This window comes from Esox lucius, chromosome 5 (assembly GCF_011004845.1).
Source record: "Esox lucius isolate fEsoLuc1 chromosome 5, fEsoLuc1.pri, whole genome shotgun sequence".
In the NCBI taxonomy this organism is placed as follows: domain Eukaryota; kingdom Metazoa; phylum Chordata; class Actinopteri; order Esociformes; family Esocidae; genus Esox; species Esox lucius.
In genome coordinates, this window is record NC_047573.1 from 19,552,290 (window position 1) to 19,579,670 (window position 27,381).

The window sequence follows — 27,381 nt, forward strand, 5'->3', positions numbered from 1 at the left end:
GGGATAGAGGGTATTGAGACTTAAGTATATTCCCCAACACAGCCTAGGAATCCCAGGATAAGACAGCTCCACACAAGATGACAGTTCAAATCAGTCAGACAGGCTTATTGCAGAGAATTCAATCAGTTCTAAAATAAGATGCTCTATTGTAGCTTTAGGCAAGAATTATATTCAGCCACTAATACAAGTAAAAGGGGCCCAGGAATTTATAGGGAGCTATGCCACTGTGGCGCAGACACTTTGTGATTACCCTTCATTCTAACTGCAGGGTGTTTGCGTGTGTGTGTGTGTGTGTGTGTGTGTGTGTGTGTCTGTGGGTATATGTGTGTCAGATAGACAACTTCTGGATGAAAATAATTCTTTGTCCCACTGAATAAAAAGTGAAATAGTAATTTTTGTGTGTGATTATACTTTAGGCTATCGAATCACGAGTTGCATGATTCACATATGTCTGAATTGCTTAACTTTATGGTCCATTCATTGCTCACTGCCTATGCCCTCCTGGTGCACGTCTTTACAGTTCATGAGCTGTGTGTGTGTGTGTGTGTGTGTGTGCCTCGTACAGATTCAACCTGCCACGGCTTTCTTTGTATTTTGATTCTGCCTTTTACCTGCAATACCTCTTAATGTTATTTCCCAATAATCCCATGAACATGTCAAGAAACAAGGTGGGTGTTTAGGGTACTTGAGGGTACTCATGAGGTTTTATAACATGTTTCGTGTATCATAACACTTACATTAGGTTTACATTCAAACTCACTCTAAACACCAGATATTAGTTGCACTACTCTTAATGATGTCATTACACCACTTCGAGTCTTTCTGTTTTTACAGTTAACTAGTATGTGTACACACAGTCAAATAAGGGCTCAGTGGGAAGCCAGTGAAACATCAGGGATTTTCTTTGTGCTGTGATGTTAATTACTAATCTCCTACCAAAAGACAGGTTTCCTAGAATCAAGGCCAACTAGTTTCTATTGAGATTAAAAATATATAAAAAATATATATAAATAAAGTAAAAAAGAAATACAGGTAAGTACTAAAAGGCTCAGAACTGAGTGTCACAGTGCCCTCCGTAAATAATGGGACACAATTCAAAATTGCTATTTGTGCTGTACACTCAAGGCACAGGTCTGCGTTTGGTGTCTGTAGGCCTAATCCAACATGCCTATAAAAAGGAAAGCAAACAATTTGGATGCTAAAAGAGGAACTCAATTAGAAGGAACTCCCTAGGGAGACATCCTGGGGGCATCCTTACCAGACGCCCGAACCACCTCAACTGGCTCCTTTCGACGCAAAGGAGCAGCAGCTCAACTCCGAGATCCTCACGGATGGCTGAGCTTCTCACCCTATCCCTAAGGGAGAAGCCTGCCCCCCTTCTGAGAAAACCCATTTCAGCCGCTTGTACTCGCGATCTTGACCCAGCCTTCATGACCATAGGTGAGGGTAGGAACGAAAATTGACCAGTATATCGAGAGCTTTGCCTTCCTGCTCAGCTCTCTATTCGTCACAACGGTGCAGTAAAGCGAATGCAATACCGCCCCCGCGGCTCCGATTCTCTGGCCAATCTCCCGCTCCATTGTCCCCTCACTCGCGAACAAGACCCCGAGATACTTGAACTCCTTTACTTGGGGTAATGCCTCATTCCCTACCCGGAGTTGGCACTCCATCAGTTTCCTGCTGAGAATCATGGCCTCAGATTTAGAGGTGCTAATCCTCATCCCAAGTGCTGAAGGTCACAGACCGATGATGCCATCAGGACCACATCATCCGCAAAAAGCAGCGATGAGATCCCCAGCTCACCGAACTGCAACCCCTCCCCACCCCGACTACGCCTCGATATCCTGTCCATAAAAGTTACAAACAGGATTAATGACAAAGCGCAGCCCTGGCGGAGGCCAACCCCCACCTGAAACGAGTCCGACTTACAACCGAGAACCCGAACACAGCTCTCACTTTGGACGTACAGGGATTGGATAGCCCTCAGAAGGGACCTCCTCACCCCATACTCCCGCAGCACCTCCCACAGTATCTCCCGGGGGACCCGGTCATACGCCTTCTCCAGATCCACAAAACACATGTAGACAGGATGGGCATATTCCCAGGCCCCCTCCAGGATCCTTGCAAGAGTAAAGTGCTGGTCGGTTGTTCCGTGACCAGGACAGAATCCGCATTGTTCCTCTTCAATCTGAGGTTCTTACCTTCTCTTTAAGTTGAATTGTCCCAATACTTATCCTTGCATAAAATGGGGGGATGGAACTCTGAAAACGCTGTTTTTCTTAGTTGGAATAACATATGTGTTGAAACAGCCAGAAATAAAAGGTGCTATAGGGTACATTTGCCTCATATTCATCTTTTAATCATATTTTCATATGCCTTGAGTGTACAGCAAAAAACTTTTTTTTTACTTTTCTGTCTCAATATTTATTGAGGGCACTGTAGATTTAACTGAAAAATGCCTTTCTCGTGGTGAATGAGAGGTAAAACAAGAGACATTCCCTGAACAAAAATACTTTAAAACACAACACACTTCAAATGCTCCCCAAATGGTGCCCTATTACTTTTTCCCAAGAGCCCTAGAGACTCAAAGCTAACAAAGACGGCCGCAAAAAAAAAGCAACTAAGCTGATTGTTTACCTAGATCATCATCTGATCATCTTGGGTCGATGGGATGAAGAGTGCCTTGTCCAGAGCTGTATAGGTCATCTATCACAGATGCAATTTCCTCCTTCACTCTGGTTTTCCTCCTAGGCTACCAGCAAGCTGAAGTTAGATGGAATGCTTTACACCTTGTTACTCTGCCCGGCAACGCGGCGTCTCCATGGTGACTCAGGTTCCCACCAGTGGAGAATTAATAAGGGTGGTACCTAAGTGATGTCACAGCTGGGTCACCAATGGTACATGACAAGGCGGCAGACATATTTCCTCATATTTTATCAATAGACCAGTATTCTCTGATGAACATTTGGGGTCTCAACAAGACATGCACAAATGTCTAACCTTTAATGCAATTGGCAAGAATTTGTGAAGTTACAGCAAATGTCGGCATTTATGTCAAAACGTGTATGATGGAATGACTTTTCATTTTATGAGAAAAGAGATATTTGTTAAAAGCTCTGGTGACTTTTATCCCCATATCTCCTGGGTGATGGATGTGCATACCCAAGTAAGAGGATGATGTCACTCAATGGAAATCATAGTTCATGACCTTAGCTTACAGATGATGACAGAGAGAGTTGGAGGGGGAGGAAGAAGTATAGCCTTTCATTCTATGTTTGTAGTTGCACTTTTTGTGTGAATGCTTTCTAAAGCCTTTCTAAATGCCTGAATAATGATGGAGACTATTATAACAAACATAGCAGATAAATCTTAGCAGAAGGACCAGGGCTGTGTCCAAAATATATGAATTTTTCCCAGCAGGGAAATCAGTGAATAGACCCCACCCCTAATTTATAGTTTATAAATGTCTGTATATACAGTAAGTACCTAAAATGCCTTTAATGTGTTGTAGCCATATATAGGCTTATAATAGGCATGCAAATGCTTAAGGATTTTCAATCCCCAGGTATGTTTATTTTAACAAAATGTAAGAAAATGAAAACCAGGAATATTCCTACAAAGGACTTAATTCACTATAAAAGTGTATTGTGTAGCCAGAAAAAGTAACCAAAACATTCACCAGGACCAGTATAGCTGGGATAATAGATTGTGGACTAGTTACATGTCATCAGCAAATACAGATAAATATATATCTAAATGGGATTTCAAAGTTTGGGAAAGAGCTGTGTCGTCGGCATCACGTGGCACGGCTACTCTCCCTCCCATGCTCCACCTCAGCGGTGTACTGACCGGCTGGAGACTGATATAAGCAACGCTCCCAGAGGACGCACCTGTTCCCCATCGCCAATCAGTTGTGTTTAAATGTGTTTGTTTCACCCCACGGACTATTGCTTGTACGTTCGACAACGTGAGGTGCTGTTATTTCTCAACTTAGAAAGACAAGTAAAGAATCTACTGACCGTTTTTCCTCACAAAGCCCACAGTCCAGATGGCATCTGCGGCCGTGCCTTCATCCCCGGGCGAGTTGGTGCCAATCTGCTTTAAGGAGAGTAACATCATGCTGGAGCCCAATAACCAAGGTTCCATGTCTTAATGACTACCGCCCCATCACATTCACCCCGGCCATCAGCAAGTGCTTTGAGTGGTTTGTTATTTCCCACATCAGAGGCAGTCTGCCAGGATCACTGGACACACTCCAGTATGCCCCCGCCACAACACAACGAAAGATGTAATTTCCGTCGTTATCCACACAGTTGCAAACCACCAAGAGAAGAGGAACACCTATGTGAGAATGCTATGTCAGCTACACTTTTATATTTAATCATAAAATGAACCACAACCAAGAGAGCCAAATAAACATTATCGCATGCACTCAACCTCTGACACTATAGCCCCAATACCTCTACCTCGATCTCAGAAAATAGTTTTCTTTGCTGTTTTGGTTGAGCATTTGTATTTGCACTGTGTATTTCCTGAAGGTTGAGTTATATAGTTACTTTGACGACCAAAACAAAACCTGCATTTTATTATCCACAGCCGTCTAAGGGAGAGAATACCACGACATGCTTTATTTACAACTGTCTGAGTGTGTGCGGCCAATGCTAGCTCATTGGTGATACTGACACCAAGGAACTTGAAGCTGTCTACCCACTCCACTTTAACCCTGTCATTGTGGATGGGGTAATGCTTTTCCCTCCATTTCATGTTAAGACTGACAGACTTTTTCCCAAAAGACTGTCTTGTCTTTATCGGTGAAGAGACCTTCTGCCGTTTTGTCATCAGCAAATTTGACAACGGTGTTGAGTTGTGTGTTGCCACACGGTTGCCACGTTATAGGTGAACAGAGTACAAACGGGGCTTAGCACGCAACCCTGACAGGCCCTCATGTTACAGGTTTCGAAAATGTCAGTGAATACTTGCCAGCTGTTCTGTGCTTTGAACACCCAGGTATTTCCAAACTGGCCCCGGAGCCATGCAAATGTTAACGCTTAAAATATCTCTCTCACATCAACTACGGTGACAGACATCAGATAGTGATTAGCAGTTGATCTTATGCATGTATTTTGTTACTGCGTAGAAAGCATATAGCGTAGAAAGCATATAGCTCAATTGGTTGTCTGACGTCATTTGGTGTCCCTTTGTAATCCTTGATAGTTCACAAGTGGTGCCACATTCTTCAATCAGAGCCAGCATGGCAGGATTTATTCTTAGTCTTAAGCAGCAGCTGAGAGCAAATTTTCTATTCAATTAAAGCATTTTTGACCAATGTGTTGGACAGCACTCTCCACCACCATCATCAAAACACCAAAAGAGGGAATAACTTTTGGAAGAATGGTGTTCCATCTCTCCAGTAGTTCCAGACTGGTAGAATGTATGCCAAGGCACATTGAAGATGTTCTGGCGGCTCATGGCCCAACACCTTACTTTATCTTGGTTTTACCTTAATACTTGAAAAATGAAAATGACAATATGTGACATATGAAAGTATTTGATTGCCTTGGGTGGCTGTGGCATCAGAAAATGAACCAACCACTTCCCTTCACTTTCCATTCTCCCTCTCTCTCTCTCTCTCTCTCTCTATCTCTCTATGTAATATTCTTTCTGACAAGCCCACATGCTTTTCGACCAGTACAGTTGTTATTGATCCAAAATAACTATCCTATGTCATATGAACCTCCAGGGCCAGCTTTAGACTTGTGGGAGCACTAGGTATTCTTTTTTTTGTGGGTGGGGGACACCTCATAGAAAAACATTTCAGTGAGAAACATATCTTATCAAGTTAATCATGTGCAATTCTCTTAATTTTGCCATGGGGCAGAGGGAAGATATGCCTTTAATGCAGGTTTTCAGCAATTTTCTGTTGGGCAAAAATGATACGTTTTATTTTTTATGTTTAAAGTTTATTCCTTTTGCCATTGGGAAAAGACAAAATATTCTGTAACTTTATAGATCAATTCCAATAATTTTACACATTGTGTCATGATTTGATAATGAATGTTGATATGCTATCTGAGTGAGAGGAACCCCTTGATGTCAGGGGCCTCAGCATGACCCCTTTGTGCCTAGTCTGAATTAGGCCATGTTTACTAGATTGAAGGCTGAACTACTAAATCTAAAACAATTTGTCTAACTGACTGACTGTCTTTAACAGATACCCGATAAATGTAATTAACAGATATAAAATCAAATTCTGAAATTGAGCTTGTGTATTGTACTATTTACTCTCAATAGTAAGCATTGAGAGTCTCCACCTGATTTCCAGGGGGCCCTGTGGGCCCTATTTGGCCATTGCATTGGTCAGGCCATGCTAATCCCATCTTCAGTATGCTCAGTCAGCTGTCACCACAAGCAAAGTACTAATGATACTAGGTTCCATGAGTGCCTCATAGATTCAAAACCCCAATACAAAAGTACTAGTAAATAATAAATAAAGCTCCTAAATGAATAAATCAGCCTGAACTTGGTTGGATTTGTACAAACTTAAAATTGTGTTTCCGTATTATGGTTCCAAACTAATTTCAGTACGAATTTAGAGTGAATATGATAGAGAGGGGAGTGGCAGGGATAGATACCAAAGATCAGAGGGCCTCTCATCACTGTGACAACTATGACAGGGCCTGGAATATAATTGGTGAGTGGTGCTAATAAGCGACCACTCATCTCCCTCTCCTTTCACAGACTATTCACTATAAAGATAATCTCTCACTCGTTCCAATTCATTAAGCACCTTTCTGAGGTCGGTCAGGGTGCTGGAGCATTGAGGAAATGTGTGCAAGGTTCTATCTGTGTGTGTGTGTGTGTAAAAAGTGTGTTTTGAAGTGTTATTGCTATTTTCCCTCTCCCTGCTACAAGGGGTCTAATGGATAGAGAAATGTTCTGCTGGGGAATTGGGGGAATGCGTGGGTGTGTGTGTGGGTGTGTTTCCTAGAGTTTCTGTTATGTTCCCCCTCTTTCCAGCACAGGTCTAATTGATGGAGAAATGTTTATGGCACAAGAGATGTTAAATAAATAGCAGGCTGTTGTAATGTATATGGTGAGCGAGAAATCTAGATAAAAAGAGGGTGAGGAAGTGGGGGAATGATTGGTGATGAAGATGCTAATGGTGGTCAGAGAGCATTCATCTTCACTGATGGTATTTCCCTCTTAACTGCTGAGTGGTTAGGCCATGTTTTTAAGCACTGAGTAGTGGTGCTGGACCTCAATGTGGGTAGAACAGGTGAAAGATGAAGGTTAAAAATGAGGGCCACCATTTCTGCAGCATAGTACAGCAATAGCCTCACCAGTCTGACAACACAGCAATGCCCGGAAAGCAGGGTTTCCATGGGGGACCAGGACGTCCAGCACGTATATTTGTTGGTGAGGGGCTGTCTGTTGCTTCATAAGTCTGTGGAGGTACACAAGTTGCTGGTGTGCCTATTTCTTTGAATGAGATGTACCGAGGGACATTTGCAGGTCTACATAGCAAATGTAATTTAAAACAGTGATAACAATGGTGGTAAGCACCATGGTTTTGTATGGCTAGTTCTAATACACATTTTTGTTTGGCTGAAGTTCCTCAACAAAATCGACTGTCTTGAATATATAACTGGAGGAAAGACAGATGTGGCTAAAATATACATGGACCAAATAACGACGATCCGTTACTACTGTATAACGATGATGCGTTAATAGTAAGAATCATGAAATAATTGAGTCAAGTGTTTCTATATTGTTTGTTAGGTCAGAATGTCAGGGTGTCAGGTGGGTAAGGTGTAATTACAGTAGAATCACTGGAGATGGAGATGTTCATGTCCCTCATGATACACCACAGTAACATGGAGAGGAATTGCAAGAGGAAAGGGCAGAATAGGATGGGCTGCCGTTGCACTGCAGAGGTTGGATTTGATATTGGAGTGAACTGACTGTTCATCTGCTCTTCATAAAAATCACTTCTGTAAAAATAATTTTTGAAGGTAATGATTAAGTACATATACTGAGCCAGTAAACAAGGCATGCTTGGGTAAGATAATAATTGCTTTGCATCAGCCACTGATTGACCATTGGTTCAACTGGTTGATGAATATAAAATCTCTACATATCGGCTGATTGAAAATGTCCTGATTGAAAATGTCCACTCACCCAAACCAGCTACAACACATCTAAATCTATCGGTTTCATCACCTACTTGCTTCAGCCCTCTGATACTGAACCTACGCAAGAAGCTCAAGGTGATCCGCCTCAAACTGGATGGCGGATGATTTATTAAACCTCATGATAAATAAACAATAAAGAGATGCAGAGGCCTCTGATGTCGGGGTGAACCTGGCCGATTATTTATTCATTTGGATTCCCATTTACCTTTTGCCAAAGCCGCAACTTCTCTTCCTGGAGTCCACACAACACAAAACATGACAAATAACATAACATAACACGGATACAGTGATAGAGAATAAGGGTGGGTGGGATGGCGAGAGGGGAGAGCTCCAGACCAAGAACTTCAAAACAGATTGCGGGGGATTGGGGTGGGGGGCACTGTGTGAGACTTTACAAGGCTCTCTGGAGAACTCTGTGAGTATCGAGAGGTTTGCCTGCTCAGTTCCAACCTCTACCTATGTGTATTTTATATGTGTGTGTATGTGCGTGTGTGTGTGTCTGGGCAGCGGCAAATTCGTCTCATGATAAATTGTCTTATTTGTGCACGTGTGTACATGTCAGTGCGTATATGTGTATATTTCCTCTCACCTCACGAGGAACAGAGGCACCTCAGAAGCATGATGCTCCAAGCTATTGATCAGGCTTGTTGTCAGAGCGTATCTGAAATCATTTCATAGACTGATGCCTATTGTTGTATATAGCATATTTTTTACTCTTTGCTCTCTTTCTGTCTTGCAAGCTTGTCAGGGATTGCCTCAAGAGCTTCTCTGAGCTTGTTTGCAATGGGTGAAAAGATGGACACCTCAGTGTGTGTGTGTTTGTGTGTGTGTGGGGGGGGGGTACTAAAGCAGTTTGGGACAAGAAAATAGAGAGCCTACATATGTAGGCACCAGTGGAATCTTTTGTTGCTGTGGGTGGACATTCTGCATGGCCTGGGAGTGGATGGGGCGGGTTTCCATTGATTGTCTTCTTTTGAATTCATTTCATTTTAGCAGTTTAAGGTGTATTACATTCACTTATGTATCGCTACAAATTACACATTTGAACATTTAAAGTTACCTTGATGACAAATCTTTCCAGATACAGTTTAATGAATTATACTGCAACTACAGATAGCAATACAAACCAATACGTTCTGCTATAAAGTAGTAGATACCAAGACAAGTAGATCCAAGCCCAGTTAAAGGTAATTCTACGCACTATGTGGTGTGTAATTATGGCTTCAATCTGTGAATTTCAAGACACTTTTGGTAAAATCCAGATTGCTGATTGTCTCTCTCTCTGCTTTCCTCTATCTTCTGCTCCATGCAGTCCCTCATTACTGCCTCAAAATTAATACTCTTCCCTGCTTGGTAATGTTAAGGAATACACTTATTATAAAAACACTAATTGAGGCTAAGCTTTTTAATATATTACTTGTAATTTGCTCAAAATGAATGAGGCTAGTAAGGTTAACTGCTCGTATTTTCACACACACACCTTCCTATGTTTAGCTAGCACAGTAATAACTGATGGCTGAAGTAAAGAAAAACGTTTTTGTATTCAGTCTGTTATTACCTGACACTCTCATCCCTCCTCTCCCGCTCTCTTTTGCTGCTGTGGCTTAAAATGTTACAAAAAACTAATTTGGAGAAACACAAATTACTTTGAAAATGGATGTATTTGCCGTGTACTCAAGGTTGTATTTACGACTAGCTAACCCTGGTGAAAGGATAAGCTTGTTTGAATAACGTCTGTGTTTGCATCTCAGTATAAATCTGGACATAATTGTAGTGAGAATAAATTAGGTGAGAATAATATGCATGTTTAACTAGCTAGCTAGATAGCTAATAAATATCATCAAGCAAACAAACTATCAGCTCCCTGAAAGTATGCATCAGCACTATGAAGTGATGTTATCAACGGTTTCCTGGTGTCAATCTCTAGTTGATGATTGATAAAGTTAATCAACCACTATATACCTAAATTAGTGGATATGAAGTAAAGCATCTAAATTCCTGAACCATATTGCCCTTTTTGTATTATAAAATACATTGTAGGCTGTAATGTGAGACAAATCCACGTCTTTGTGTTGTAATCAGTATTCTGGGAATTGAAAAAGTATCTTTTGCATCCAAAAGTATGAAGTGATGTGTGTTGCGTAGCATGGAGAACAAGTTTTTCTCACGCTGCTGGTCTGCACATAGTGAAATGTTTCTCAAGTCACACGTGCAAACAATAGTACAAGGAGCTCAATAATCTTAACAACATACCACGCCAGATAATCTGTTTACCAAGCAAAAGCAAACATCAACAAAGCTTTAAAGTCAATATTCATTTTTGTATTAGTTTCTTACCGTGGCAGCAATCATTTGGCTTTGGCGGAGCACAGCGGAAACACCAGTAGCCACTGTTACTGGAAGAAATGCTGTGGTGTGGGCTTACCTTATTACTTACTCTTACTGACCCAGGTTGGACTGACTAGGGTAAGATAGGGTAACATTATGCCAACAGTCTGTTTTCCATTGTGCATGGATAAGATGTGTGGGTCAGACTGAATGCTAGGGGTAGATGGGGAATGAAATGTGCGGATTAAACTATTTTCAGGGGTGGGGGAGGGCACACACCAATGTCTGATATTGGAATGAATACAAGTGAAACATGCCACCTGTGATTATTTTATGAAGAGATGCATTTGAAAGAACATAACTATGATACAGCCTCCTGTCTATAAGATGTTCCTGGTCGGTATGGGTTGAGTTAATAATCTAAAAATAAAATAGTGATTTGCAAATGCATTGAATTTATTTTTGTAGGCATTATTTAACCACAAGGGAATAGACAATGAACACAAAGTCTCAGAGCTCATATCAGTCATTGGTGGTAGCAACAAATGAAATGTACTGTACGCTCCAAACGTGATCAAAAGGAGCTATCTACGGGAGTGTAGATGACTATTCAAGTAGCAGACAGGGGAGCTGATAATGGGCTCAACCATGTATTTATGTAGTTGGTGCTGTATTTTAACTAATATAAATGTGTTCAATTTAAAAGGAATTTGTTAGTTTACAATTATACAATATATGCTCCCCACATACAAAAAACACAAGTACTCCCAGAAAAGCGACAGCACAAGATCATAATTTCCATGACTGCCACAGTGAGGAACATTATGCTTGTAGCTTAGTCCACACTGGTAAATTGGTGTGGAGCAACTGTAATACATAAAAATAAGTCAGGTTGAATAGCAATGTGCAATTATCAGATGAACATAGTTTTCATAAAAAGCAAGTAAGCTGAAGAGGTTCCGAGCTGTGTTATTTTGCGAAGTGGAAAATATAGCAGGAGTCATATCGGGAATCTGGTACAGGCAGTGTGTTAATATCTTGCTAGCTATGAATCAAGATGTGCTTTTTTGTTATGTTGGAGAACATAAGCATACAGCTCAGTACCAAGGTAAGCTGTTGAGCTTGAGTATGCTATGAAATACATCTGGGCTCAGTTGAGCTTGCAAAAATATGTTTGTGTTTGTCTCCTTTCAGAGTTGCACATGTCAGCTAACATCATTCAGTGTGACAGTACTGTGAAATACAATTTATAGTTTTCATGTGACGTCACGGCATATGGGATCGCTCACTTGGCGGGCAAAACAAACTCTCCTTCCATTGCCCTCCTTCGACAACTCCACAACTTTCAATAGTTATGCTTCAAAATGCCAGATAGTTGCAGTTCCGTTGTATGCGCTAACACAGTGGTGGGTCATTTAAACAGTAGGAATGGTTTACCTGACACTGGGAAAACGTTTATATTACTACCAGTACAGTTATGCTCATAGGTTTGCATACCCTTGGAGAATTGGTGATATACAGCTCCGGAATAAATTAAGAGGCTGCTGCACCTTTTTCTGTCCTTTCCAAAAAAGTCAGAAAATAAGGGTTTGTGTGAGGAACAGAAGGGTTAAAATTAAGAGACCACTGGAAATTGAACGCTTCTGTTCCTCATTCAAAACTTTCATTTTCAATTTTTTTGAAAAGGAAAGAAGAAGGTGCAGTGGTCTTTTTTCTGGAGTTGTATGTACCATCTGTAAAAAAAAACATGATTGAGCAGGCAAAACACATTTCTGTTATTTCTTAAGGGATTCACATTCAACTGTAGGTCTTAACAGAATGACACAATCATAAAACAAAACAGGGCAACAAAGAACAAAATGAACAGACCCCTGTTCAAAAGTCTGCATACCCTTAGTTCTTAATACTGTATATTGCCCCCTTTAGCATCAATGACAGCATGGAGTCTTTTGTAATAGTTGTCTATGAGGCCCTGAATTCTTGTATGTGGTATAGCTGCCCATTCATCTTGGCAAAATGCCTCCAGGTTGTGCAAAGTCTTTGGTCGTCTTGTATGAACTGCATGTTTGATATCTCCCCAGAGTGGCTCGATGATATTAAACTGCAAGTTACCTACCACATAACCTAACTGTGCTTGGTATTTTAGGGATTTGTCTGCCTTAATGTTGCATGTAATACATGAGAAGAAGGGTTTTTATAATTTTTTATAAAGTCTAAACAAACATGATTCAGTTATGTTAGTTCTGTTTTGTGTATTTCAGTTTTATATGAGGTTTTGTTTTGGGGAGTTGTTGATATCATAAATTTTTATGGGTTTTGTCAAGAATGATATATGCATAATGTCTGTGTCCCTGGTAATTGGTTGTCTAATTACCTTCTGTGTCAATTAAGGTCCATAAAAACAGCCCAGCTTTCGTGGTTCTAGGCAATCTCTTTAAAAAAAAGTGTGTGTAAGTTGGTGTGGGTATGTTTGTGGGTGTGGATTTTTTTCCAGTTTTCAAAAAAGCATTTTCAAAATTTCTACCGAACCCAAATACCAAACATGACCTTTCACATCTATTGTGTTACAACATGAAATCAATATGAATTTAATCCAAATGTTTGCTACTGATCAGCACAAAAACTCCATAAAGTGGGGGAAATCTGTAAATTGTTCTTAATTGATTTAGTCAATATTTAGTGGCGTGAACTTGGATAGCAATTAAAGAGTCCACTTGAGTCTAACTTTCAACATATGGACACAGCAATTTCTCCCAAAAATGTTACATTTATCATGGTCTATCAAATTGGATGGTGACATTTGGTGAGCAGCAATTGTCAACTCTTTCCACAAATTCTCAATGGGATTGAGGTCCAGGCTTTGACAGGGCCGCTAAAGGTCATTTACTGACTTGTGCTGAAGCCGCTCCAGTGTTGCCTTGGCTGTGTGCTTTGGGTCGTTTTCATGCTGTGTCACAGTGCCTCCCGTGGTCACGCCTCTCTCCGAGGGATCCTGACTACGTTGCTCCCTGCCACTGTCCATTCATCCGTCAGCAATCCATTCAACTACACACTCCAGACTCTCGATGATTACACACACTTGACTCTCATCACCCCGGACACTCCAAGATTACGCACACCTGATTCTTTCCAACACAGCCTATAACTGTTTTTGTGTTTGTTGGTATCTTTGTTGAGTATAGCCTTGTTGTTGTCAGTGTGTGGTGCTTGTGTGTTCTCTTGCTACGAGCGCTATATAGAAACGGCCTGTTGCCATTTCAGTGTTTTTATGTATCCAGCACGAATGCAAAGTCTACTTTAGTCAGCTCCTGTTCATCATTCATCCTGCGCCTGGTCTCCTGACCATGCACCATGACATACTAAAAGATTAATCTGTGCCAAAGTGTGAGGTCCTGTGCGCTCTGAACCAGATTTTCTTTGAGGACCTTTCTGTATTTTGCATGCCCTGTAGCTGAGAATCATCAACAAAGCTTTATTTTGATTTCATAAGACCATATGCCTTCTGGCAAACTCTAGCCAAGTTTTGATATGAGTTTATTTTTGCCATTCTCCTATGAAGGCCACTTTTGTGAAGTTCCCGGGCTATTGTTGCAGTTCACACACTGTCACAGCTCAGCAGTGGAAGACTCTTGCCATATTAGGTAAAAACGCATATAAACTAATATTAAAATTGTAGATATATATCACCAAGCCTTTGCTAAATAGAGTATGCTTAGCCATTCAACTGACTTGTTAGCCGATTTTTGTTCAACTGAAGTCCTTATGCTAGGAGACTTTATCCTGGATTGGGTAACACAGGAATCAGACAGTATTGAAAACTTCTGTAATGAAATAAATCTTACTCAATAATTTACTGAGCCAACAAGTGTCTATTTAGTCTACACTATCTGACTTCGGTTAGGTCTGTAAATTCAAGTTAAGTCAAATTTGAAAGTGAAAACAGGCCATCCTTAGGCTGCAAAATAAAATCCATCAGAGAGATAGCAGGGATATTCCAACTGGCCAAATCAACAGTTTGGAAAATTCTGAGAAAAAAAAGAATTCACTGATAAGCTCTGCAACATAAAAAGGCCTGGGCGTCCATGGAAGACAACAGTGATAAATGATTGTAGGATCCTTTCCATGGAAAGGAAAAACCACTTCACAACATCCACCCATGTGAGAAACACTCTCCAGGAGGTAGGCATATTATTATACAAGTCTACAATGAAGAGAAGACTTCACTAGAGCAAATACAGATGGTTCACCAAAAGATGCGAACCATTCCCAAAAAATATCTAAAAATGACAGCCCAATTCTGGAACAGCATTCTTTGGAATACAGACAAAACTAATATCAACCTGTACCAGAGTGTTGGGAAGAAAATGTATAGAGAAGGCTTGGAACGGCTCATGATCTGAAGCATACCACATCATCTGTAAAACACGGTGGAGGTAGTGTGATGGCATGGGCATGTATGGCTTCCAATTGCACTGGGTCACTAGTTTTTGTTCATGATATGACGGAAGACAGAAGCATTAATTCTGAAGGGTATAGGAATATATTTTCTTCTCAGATTCAGCCAAATTCTGCAAAGTCGATTGGACAGCGCTTCACATTACAGATGAATAATGACCCAAAACATACTGCAATAGCAAACCAGTTTTTAAAGGCAAAGAAGTGGAATATTCTGCAATGGCCGAGTTTATCAACTGATCTCAACCTGATTGAGAATGCATTTCACTTGCTGAAGACACAACTTAAGGCAGAAAGACACACGAACAAACAACAACTGAAGACAGCTGCAGTAAAGGCCTGGCAAAGCATCATGAAGGAGGAAACCATGCATTCTGTATTTGCCCAGGCGTTCCAGATTCTAGACAAAGCATTAAAAATGAACATTTTATTTATGATTCTGTTAATTTGTCCAATTTCATTTGAGCCCCTGAAACCAGGAGACTTTGTATGAAAATGGTTGCAATTCCTAAACGTTTCATAGAATATTTTTGTTCAATCCCTCGAATTAAAGCTGAAGGTCTACAATTAAATTGCATCTTAGTTGTTTCATTTCAAATCAATTGAAGTGACTTACTGAGCCAAAATTATGAATATTGTGTCAGTGTCCAAATATTTCCAGACCTAACTGTATGGAAGAACATACTCTGGTCAAATGAGATTTAGCTTTTTGGCCATCAAGGTAATCAATGTGTCTAGGGCAAACCCAGCAACTCTTGTGGTAGGAATGTTGTGTTGTAAGGAAACAACATTTCAAAGTGGTAGGAATGTTGTATGGTAACAAAATTGGAAAATGCAAAGGGGGTGAATACTTTTGCAAGGCATTGTATACCCAAAGTTGGGCTGATGTTAGAACATTGAGTATTCTTTTAAATTCCACTGTGGATAAGTACACTCCATAAACTAGTGTCAGAGTGAGTAACAGGTCAAATCTGTGGTTCAATTCTGACATAATCTGATGCTATTCATTGTGTTGATGTGGCAGATGTGTATACCACTCTGCCAAAACAGTCAGTTTTTGGACACTGGACTCAATACTGACAAGAATGGAATTGCTAATGCTTTAAACCAACACTTTATTGCTGTCCAGTCCGGTCTTCCAACATTTCTGGAGTCATTGGTAAATGTATAACTGACAATTGTATACATTATCAGTCTGGCTTTAGTCAAGTCAATTTCATACCCAGGGCAATTCACCATGCTTGACATTAGAAAAACTAATGTAAATACATTTAGCATAAAAGACAAAGCATACAAATAAAAAAGATTAATAAAAATCAGTAGAAAACATGGAGCTTTTTAGCCTAGATTTAAAAGTGGTCAATATTGTCTAATATTTTCTGTCAGTTTGTTGCAACTCTATGCAGAATAATGACTAAGTGCTGCCTCACCAACCTTTGTTCTTACTCTCAGTACAGTTAGTAGACCAGACCCTGATGACCTGAGGGGTCTAGCGGGTTCATACTAAGAGAGTAGGTCTCAGATGTTCCTAGGCTCTGAAGCATTCAGTGATTCATAGACAAGTGGCAATATCTTAAAATAAATTCTATGAGATACAGGGAGCCATTGCTGAGACCTAAGAATTGGTCTAATATGTTCAGTTTTTGATAGAGCTCGAGCAGAAGCATTCTGAATGAGCTGCAATTTTCAGAGGGTTTTATAGAGGGACCTGAAAACAGGCCATTACAGTAGTCCAACCTACTGGAGATTAAAGCATGGAAAAGTTTTTCTAGATCTTATCTGGACAATAATCCTCTAATTCTAGCTATGTTTTTAAAGTGATAATAGGCTTCTAGTCAGGGACAATGTGTCTTTCAGTCTCTTGTCTTTGGCACCAAAGACAATTATTTCAGTTTTCTCTTTATTTAATTGCAGAAAGTTCTGCCACATCCAATTATTGATTTGTTCAAGGCACTGGCAGAGTAATGGGACCATAGACACTAGATGAGAGAGCTATATAAATTTGGATGTCATCTACATAATTATGCTAAGAAATTGTGTTAGACCTGTGCTATTACAGGCAATAATTGTTTTGTGAATGATATGATCAAAGCTTGGGATAAGAAATTAAAATGTAATGCTTTGTTTATTGCTCTTTAGCTTAAACAAATAACTTCATTAGACTTGGACATAGGCACCTACCTATGGTTTCAGAGTTGTCTCAGTGATAGATTACAGGCTACAGTGCCTCCACTAATATTGGAACCCTTGGAAATATGAGCAGAGCAGGCTTTGGGGAAAAAATATTTGCTGCTTATCCTATTGATATTTCACTCTAAATATCAACAAAAAATATAGTATTTCAATAAAGTAAAGAAACTGAAAGAAATACAAATATTTTTCACAAATATACGTATGCCACAATTATTGGCACCCCTTTATTTAATGCTTTGTGGAACCTCCCGTTGCCAAGATAACAGGTCTGTAGTTTGAGGAGGAATGTATCTGGTCAGAGTGCCTATGATGACCCCTTTCCCCCATCAAAAGCACCTACAATGGGCATGCGAGTGTCAGAACTGGACCTTGGAGCAGTGGAAGAAGGTGGTCTGGTCTGATGAGTCATGCCGATGGCCGTGTACATCTGTCCTGTTTAGCTGGGAAAGGATGCACTGTGGGAAGATGACATGCCAGTGGAGGGACTGTGGTGCTTTGGTCAATGATCTGTTGGAAAGCCCTGGATCTGGGTATTCATGTGGACATCAATTTGACTCGTGCCATCTACCTAAACATTGTTGCAGACCAGATATGCCCCTTCATGGCAATGGTATTTCCTGATGGCAGTGGCCTCTTTCAGCATGATAATGCACCCTGCACACTGTACTTATTGTTCGGGAATGGTTTGAGGAGCATAATGAAGAGTTCAAGTTGTTGCCCTGGCCTCCAAATTCCCCCAATCCCAATCCAACTAAGCATCTGTGGGATGTGTTGGAGCCACGGAGGCTCCACCTCGCAACTTACGGGACTTGAAGGCTATTCTGCTAATGTGATAGTTTCAGATACCACAGGACCCCTTCAGGGGTCTTGTAGAGTCCATGGCTCAGCAGGTTGGTGCTGTTTTTGGCAGCATGCAGAGGAACAATCATAATATTTCGGCTCATCAGTATTTTACAGATAATAATGTATTGGGGTGCCAATAAATATTTATTTCACATTATTGGTGGCCTCGACAACCCGATCCCTGTACTCGGAAACTAGTTCTAGGGACGTGGAACGTCACCTCGCTGGCGGGGAAGGAGCCTGAGATCGTGCGTGAGGTTGAGAGGTTCCGACTAGAGATAGTCGGGATCACCTCCACGCACGGCTTGGACTCTAGAACCACACTCCTTGAGAGAGGATGGACTCTTCACCACTCTGGAGTTGCCCATGGTGAGAGGCGGCGGGCTGTTGTGGATTTGCTTTGCCCCAGCTCTGCCGCCATGTGTTGGAGTTTAACCCGGTGAACAAGTGGGTTGTTTCCCTGCGCCTACGGGTCGGGGATAGGTCTCTCACTGTTGTTTGTGCCTACGGGCCGAATGGCAGTGCAGAGCACCCGACCTTCTTGGAGTCTCTGGGAGGGGTGCTGGAAAGTGCTCCGACTGGGGACTCCATCGTTCTACTGGGAGACATCAACGCCCACATGGGCAACGACAGTGACACCTGGAGGGGCGTGATTGGGAGGAACGGCCCCCCTGATCTGAACCCGAGCGGTGTTCAGTTATTGGACTTCTGTGCTAGTCACAGTTTGTCCATAACGAACACCATGTTCAAGCATAAGGGTGTCCATCAGTGCATATGGCACCAGGACACCCTAGGCCGTAGGTCGTTGATCGACTTTGTAGTCATTTCATCTGACCTGCGGCCGTATGTCTTGGACACTTGGGTGAAGAGAGGGGCAGAGCTGTCAACTGATCACCACCTGGTGGTGAGTTGGATCCGATGGCAGGGGAGGAAGCTGGACAGACTCGGCAGGCCCAAGCGTACTGTAAGGGTCTGCTGGGAACGTCTGGCCGAGTCTCCTGTCAGAGAGATCTTTAACTCCCACCTCCAGCAGAGCTTTGACTGGATCCCGAGGGAGGCTGGAGATATTGAGTCCGAGTGGACCATGTTCTCCACCGCCATTGTCGAAGCGGCCGCTCGGAGCTGTGACCGTAAGGTCTCCGGTGCCTGTCGAGGCGGCAATCCCCGAACCCGGTGGTGGACACCGGAAGTAAGGGATGCCGTCAAGCTGAAGAAGGAGTCCTATCAGGCCTGGTTGGCTTGTGGGACTCCTGAGGCAGCTGACGGGTACAGGCAGGCCAAGCGGACTGCAGCCTGGGTGGTTGTGGAGGCAAAAACTCGGGCCTGGGAGGAGTTCGGTGAGGCCATGGAGAAGGACTATCGGCTGGCCTCGAAGAGATTCTGGCAAACCGTCTGGCGCCTCAGGAGAGGGAAACAGTGCCCTACCAACTCTGTTTACAGTAGAGGTGGGCAGCTGTTGACCTCAACTGGGGATGACGTTGGGCGGTGGAAGGAGTACTTCAAGGATCTCCTCAATCCTGCAATCACGTCTTCCATTGAGGAAGCTGAGGATGAGGGCTCAGAGGTGGACTCGTCCATCACCCGGGCTGAAGTCACAGAGGTAGTCAAGAAACTCCTCGGTGGCAAGGCACCGGGGGTGGATGAGATCCGCCCTGAGTACCTCAAGTCCCTGGATGTTGTGGGGCTGTCTTGGTTGACACGCCTGTTCAACATCGCGTGGCGGTTGGAGACAGTGCCTCTGGGATGGCAGACCGGGGTGGTGGTCCCTCTTTTTAAGAAGGGGGACTGGAGGGTGTTTTCCAACTACAGGGGGATCACACTTCTTAGTCTCCCCGGGAAAGTCTATGCCAGGGTATTGGAGAGGAGAATACGGCCGATAGTAGAACCTCGGATTCAGGAGGAACAGTGTGGTTTTCGTCCGGGCCGTGGAACACTGGACCAGCTCTATACCCCCTACGGGGTGCTGGAGGGTTCATGGGAGTTTGCCCAACCAATCCACATGTGTTTTGTGGATTTGGAGAAGGCCTTCGACTGTGTCCCTCGCGGCATCCTGTGGAGGGTGCTTCGGGAATATGGGGTGCTGGGTCCTTTGCTAAGGGCTGTCAGGTCCCTGTACGACCGAAGCAGGAGCTTGGTCCGCATTGCCGGCAGTAAGTCAGACTTGTTCCCAGTGCATGTTGGACTCCGGCAGGGATGCCCTTTGTCGCCGGTTCTGTTCGTAATTTTTATGGACAGAATTTCAAGGCGCAGCCAGGGGCCGGAGGGTTTCAGGTTTGGGGACCACACGATTTCGTCTCTGCTCTTTGCGGATGATGTTGTTGTGTTGGCCCCTTCAAACCAGGACCTTCAGCATGCACTGGAATGGTCTGCAGCCGAGTGTGAAGCGGTGGGGTTAAAAATCAGTACCTCCAAATCCGAGGCCATGGTCCTCAGTCGGAAAAGGGTGGCTTGCCCACTTCAGGTTGGTGGAGAGTGCCTGCCTCAAGTGGAGGAGTTTAAGTATCTAGGTGTTTTGTTCACGAGTGAGGGAAAGATGGAACGGGAGATTGACAGACAGATTGGTGCAGCTTCTGCACCTGGCCTGGGAACGCCTCGGTGTCCCCCCGGAAGAGCTGGAGGAAGTGTCTAGGGAGAGGGAAGTCTGGGCATCTCTGCATAGACTGCTGCCCCCGCGACCCGGCCCCAGATAAGCGGAAGAAGATGGATGGATGGATGGATGGATGGAAAGACTTTGAGGATGAACAGGAAAGACACAGGCCATTTTGTTCATATTTACCTAGAGTGCCAATATTAGTGGTGGGGGGGGGGGGGGCACTGTATGTGTGAAACCAATCAGACGAACATGATATAAACCATGGGTAAAATGCCATTTATATCACAAACGTTCTTTTGGGCCCACACCCCTTGAAGCTCTGCCTCTGAACAATATTTACCACCAGAATGCTGGACAGCAGGCCCTCAGACATGACACATTGAACAGGGTCAGTGATATTGTTTTCAAACTAGACTATACAGTGTTCTGAGAACCTTTGGTTGCATTGTCTACTGATAGGGATTCAACTGTTGATAGAGTCAAAGGCACAATACTGCTTTTAGAGCAGATATTGCATGTTTAATAGCTTTAGAGATACTAAGATACACCTATGGCCAGCTCCTAAGTTTGCCTGAATCGTGGAGAGAATCTTGTCGGACTCAAGAATACCACTACACTTTACCACTACACTACTTGTTAACACCTGGTAGATTTGGAATAGCTACTGCATTGGGCATCTAAAATGGAAAATAGGGGGAAACTCAGCAGGGGAATGCAATTAGATTCAACCTCAGGACGATTTGTTTGGAGGTGATATTTGAGGGGTTGGAAAATGATTACCATAATTATACACATTTATTTGTACTCTGTATTGAAAGCAATAAAAATGTGATTGTATTTGAAAATAACAGTAATTTAAAACACTGATTACTTTTGGACACAATCACCTTGTCTTTTTTATTGTGGGAATACTTTGTGGGAACATATTTTCTGAATTAACTAATTTATGATCCGATATCCAGGTGATTTTACTGTCCTATATTTATATTTATCATTATAGTCTTTTGTTTTTATTTAATTATTTTTACAAAAAACTATATCTAAACAAAATATTCATTTATTTTCAATGCTATTTCTCATATCAGAATCACAAACTGTTGCTCATCCCTGCATTATGATACACTTTAATAGCTAAATAAGAAAACAACTTTCCTTTAAAATGAGAGTTTCAAACAGCTTAATTTCAATATCTACTCTGGGGGGGTTTAAAATAATCACACACTTTCGACGTGGAGGCATTGCACTCCAAGTACTTAAAAAATAAATAAATACATAAACTAGGTCATGGGGAATCCCTGGGAAGGAATGCACTCCTTTGTTTTCACTGACATTAAATGTGTTATTATTAAGTTCCTCCTGTTAAGGTCTCCCATTTTCCAGGATCAGAGGCAGTTAGAAAACAATAGTGGTTTGTGGCTCAGATGGAATTCGTCACTAAAACACCTTACTGTCCTAACTGATTCCCCTGTGGAGAATAGCCTCATTCTAAATACAGTGCATACAGCATATTTGCTGTGTCATACATACTCTCTCTTTCTCTCGACACGTAGGAACACGCACACACACCTAAACAAACACACACGCTATCATCCATATGCATGAGTCTCACCTAATACCTGTCATTGTGCCACCTGTATTCAATGCAGTGACTGCCAGTCAGCAAGTCTCTGGTTGGCATTTCGTCTCACTCATTTGGCTGTCATCTGTCTCATCTGGATAACCATGTGAATCACACTCTTAGCACAGTGGATGTGTTAAAGTCACATTTGAATATTCAAGAGAGCTGTTCAGTTATCATAATTTATCAAGTCCCACACAGAAAGTATGAGTATTTCTATTTCCATAAGGATAGTGATGTGCCTCAGTATGCGCTTTGAAGTGTGGATGATGTCAGTGACTTCTAATTCGGAAAACGTTTTGTAAAGGGTGGCTTAAGAAAAAAACGTACACATTTACAAGGCACATTTAGCTATTTTGTGTTAAGAGGGCTTGATGCAGTAATGGGCTGTTCGCTGTCGCTTGGTAATGGATGCTTTATTGCGCTCCGCCGCGTGGTGGCAACCTGCTACACTCCCATAGAACGGCAAGTAGAAAGCAGACGGTCAGACAGTTCTACAAATGATTCTCAGAAGGAACCGTGGACGCTCCCCTCAAAACACATCGAAAGACCAGGCTCCTGTTCCAGCGCGGAAGACACTGTATGATACAGTCATTATTTTAAGTTACTTTCCCACTCCCCTTTTCCCTGTTTCACGAGCTATTTACCACTACCACTGAGTTAACGTTTAGCTTCTACCAAAGGAATTCCCTTAACGTGGGAATTGGCTTTGGAAACTTTGGACACTCAAGCCGAGAGCATCGTGTTGCTTTAGTACGTAACGGATTCAGGGAGCAAGACGGCTCTCCGTCGTTCACTCTTTCAGTTGGACCAAAGAGAATATCTTTTCGAAAATCACCAGAAAAAGGATAAACTTCATATGAAGAACTTTTATGGAAACTGGACTAGTATTGTTATTGAAGTAATAGTATAGGATATTAACATTTTATGATTTCAACTTGCCCTGATGCAGGTGCAGTGAGATTTCAACGGACTACGAATCAACTGCTATGCAATCTGAAACGGCATTTCTCAAAGGAACCCAAATTGGATTAGGCGGTTTTCTTCAATTCTATTCCTAAATAAAAATTGATTTACCTCCTTTCATGACAGATTGAAAGTCACGATTGCCAGTGTTGGCTAGAATATAATTTAAAAACTAATACTCTGGCTAGGCTGTTGCCGTGAAGAATATGTTCCTATTTTTAACCAAAAGAGAATAGTCTAAAAGAGAAGCATTTAATTCAGTGGCCGCGTAATTGCCTATATGGGTTTATTATTGTTGGAATTTATTCTCTTCATTCAGTCATATCCGTGACCGTTCGTGCTTTCAATTCATCTGTTCCATATACCGTTCCTTTGGTAGGAACAGTTGGCTCTTACTAGACCGCTCTGTCTCGCTCAAGCGCACAGAGACCCGAAGATTGCCGGCTTCTGCGACCCCACTGAGAGGACTGAACTCCGGGAGGACTTTTTCAGAAAACACCACGGACCAGCATGTATCCAGCCTGCCGGACACACGTTGCGCATTTAGCCCAGCTGTGCACCATGGTCGGTGACTCAACCGGACTGAGGTGGCGCGTCTCGTGGATTTTATTGTTTTCTCTGTTTATCCACTACACAACAGCCCAAGGTAAGAGAACTATGTTCAGCACCGGCCATTTGAAGTCCCTAGGCTAGACTTTGTTCTGATAAAAAAAATCCTCCCAATTCTGCACATTTTGCAATGAGACAAAGATAAAATGTTGTGTCTTTAGAACACGTTTATTGCATTAATATATTTTGCCATGGGGCAATTTTCCACCCATTTCGCCATGAATTGCCAAATTAATACAAAATCTTATTAAGAAATAGAACAACTACCAAACTCAATGGGGCCCCCTTAAGGTCGGGGCCTATATCATATACGCCTGTTTGGTAATTGGCCATTATAACTACAAGTTTGGATAACTGGCTAGACAAACTAACAAGTCAAAAATTGTGATATATATATATATTTATTTATTTTTTGAAATTGTGCCTTTATTCCACTACTTTATTCTCAATACTAATCATAGACCCAAACTTTTAATTTCCTTCATGTTACTGTATATTTATTTTTGGGTTGGGAGCCCCCTAATGGTCGCTTATTACAATATGTGCCCTTGCCATTTGGTGCTTTCTTGGAACAATGTGAATTCATTATTCCGATCTCCTCATGCTGTAGGCTCTAAGTGGACCCTGAAGGCAGTACTACTAGCCTATATTACTATTGTAATCGAATAACTCAGAACACTGCAATTGTGAATGCTAATGAAACCATGTAAAACTGCCCACCCTACCTCAGATCTGTTTGGGGGGTGGGGGGTTAATGTAAAGGGTTGTGAAAACAATGTTTGGGTTTAGCATCAAAAGTGTCTCTCGTACAGTCAGGTAATGAAAGTGATTTCCGCCTTGTTTTTTTTCAATAATTTGTCGACTGTCTTTATTCTTTCCATAAAGACAGTTAGCAAATATGATTTCAATAAAGTCAGTCAACAAACAGGAGACAGAGAAGGAGTGGAAGAGATGCCGTTGGATGCAGGAATTCAACCCCCAATCATTATGGAGTAGCAGGATGATACATCTGATTGGAATGTCATTACAATGTTACACCACACAGCCACACTATAAAAAGTTTGAACACATTTTAAGCCCAGTTAGGAATTAGGATTGCCATCTTCTTATTATACCATGTCTAATGGGTTCAGGGAGCACCTATCTCACTCTGTGTCTCTCTTATTGTCGTTCTCTCGCTCACCAACTCCCCCTCTTGCTCTGTCTCTCTCGCTGATATGTAATGACAGGACAGTATTTTCCTAGTGCGGCAGAGTTGCTATGCTGACCCTGAAGTACTGTTTTTGACACAAGCATTTAGAGGGTAATGCTATTAATTGAAGTAAAAGAGACATTACTCCAAACTGTTTAAGTCATGGTATATATTATTCTGATGTTTGAACACTCACTATGAATTTGACATTAGATGCCCAGCTGTGAAAAAGGCTAATTTAATTAATGAGTCTTAGTTAATTAATCATGTTGTGTGCACAACACGATAAGTGTTTGCATAACTGGCACGCCACTGTAAATAAGCACATATATAACACATGCTGATATTACTAATTTACTAACAAGGCAAACATGTACTGGAATGTGAAGTTGTAGATTCTACACAAACCAGAGAGACTTGGGTTGTGTGTCTGTGGTGTGTGCTTGTGTGCATCCGTGTGTGTGTCAATAAATTATTCATCCCTATTTTCTCACAGAGTTACAGCCACTTGTGGTACATTTTCACCCACCGGAGTTGATGTCCTCAAAGGGGTAGACACTTTCACTGCGCATTTATTTAAAGAAGCCACTTGGGTGGCAAGAGCATAAATTCATTTGAATCTGAATAGTTATTTAGCCTCGACTTAATCTCCTGAGAGTGTGGAGGCCTGTTCCTTCACAGCATTTCCCTAATCATATAAAGAGCGAAGGAGATAGGCAACAGTATGATCGTTATGTAGCTGTTGCCCCCCTCCCCCAACCCCCCAAGCACCCCTCACCTTCATACACACCCTGATATTGTTTCTGTAAATGGATCAGACTGGTCATGCAGGCTTTCAATTTTTCTGTGACTTTTTTTGATGTTGTTCTTTAACATTGGGTGCCTCCACAGAGCCAGATTACTGTTTGAATTGGTTTGTGAGAGAGAGAGAGAGAGAGAGAGATTGAGAGTGCATTCAAAAGCTTAGTGTGTCCTTTGGGCAAATCCTCCTCTTCTTTTATCCTTCCTCCACCTCCCCTGCTTGTGGCTGCAGCTAGCAGAGCCGCCACTGGAGCAGTATGGAAAGGTAATTGTGATTCAGGTATTTCTGCTGCAGTAAGGGATGAGCTGCATTACCTCTCAGCAGAACTGTCTCACTATATAATACAATGGAGAGGAGAGACTGGACCTGTGTTCCAAATGGCACCGTTTTCTTTACATAGGGCGCTTGTTTTCATCCAGAGCCCTACAGACCCTGGTCAAAAGTAGTGCACTATAAAGGGAGTAGGGTACCATTTGGGATGTAGTGTTGAAGAAAATAAACAGGTTTTCTAAGATATGGCAAGCAGCTATATACGTATATCCATCATTCATGAGTGCAGATCCTTTCCCTCCGACATTTACTGAGGATTGATCATTTACGCATCACAGGATTAACAATCCTGACATTGTCACTTTTCACATTATGTGTGTGAGTGTGTGTGTGTGTGTGTGTGTGTCTGTGTGTGCATACACATGAATGCACACATGCATATGTAAAGGGAGATGGTGTAGCTAGGTAAGATCTATCTATCTCTAGTTGCATTGCATGCTCTGCCTAACTTTCATTATGGATTCACTCAGGGGTCAAAACCTCCAGGAATTAATTGGACACTATTCATACTCTCTTGGAGTGCAGCACTGATCGTTGAACGCATTTTGACCAGTGTTCCGGGACTTTTCCCTCCAATGATTTAAGGGCATTAAGGGGCAAGCTGAGCAGAGCACTGTGACTCTGGACTGCCAGCCTTTGTCTTAATATATGGAGGGGTGTGTGTCTGTTTCCCTTAGATAGTGCAGAACAGCTTACATCAGAGATGACTGAAGCATAGTAATGACAAGCATTATTTAGTAAAACATTTGGGTTTATCCAATTGTGCAAAATTCTCTTCAGATTTTGTGGGAGACCGTAAAATGAGATGAGAGATGAGACAATGTACCAAAAGAAAATAATAGTTTGGAGCCTCTCATCCTGGGAAAAATAGCATTTGTCCCCCCGAATAAATCACTGTAAGCAACACTATGTCATTTTAATAATATTTATATCACACAATTAAAAAACGTTCTGATTATGGACATTTAATAGCGCATTTCTGAGTTTCAAAAGATTGCGACCCCCTGCCCACCTGTTGGTGGCTGACTTTCAGTAAGTAGCTCAAACAAAGGATGTTAGACATTTCTTTACTTCCACCATTACCACATTAATAACCGTCACCAGTCTTCATTTTCACTGCATTGAATTACAGGTCACACTTGGTTAGCTAGTGGTTAGCGGACATTTGCTAGTTAGCTACAGTAACATCAATCAGTGTTTTCAGCTGTTTGAATTTGAGTCAATGAGAGAAGCATGCAATGCAATGTACAGTATGTAGTG

General features: G+C 42.0%; 1 protein-coding gene across 8 annotated transcripts in view; it reads left to right on the forward strand.

Annotated features, from left to right (window-relative positions):
• The first annotated feature begins 22,741 nt into the window (after positions 1-22,741).
• sdk2b (sidekick cell adhesion molecule 2b) overlaps positions 22,742-27,381 on the forward strand; it is a 298,546-nt gene continuing 293,906 nt past the window's right edge. For all 8 annotated transcript variants that reach the window (XM_013133839.4, XM_013133840.4, XM_020046793.3 and 5 more), the window contains exon 1: positions 22,742-23,834. In XM_013133839.4, coding sequence (XP_012989293.1) covers positions 23,699-23,834 — 136 coding nt within the window. In that variant the 5' untranslated portion in view covers positions 22,742-23,698. The remainder of the gene's footprint in view (positions 23,835-27,381) is intronic.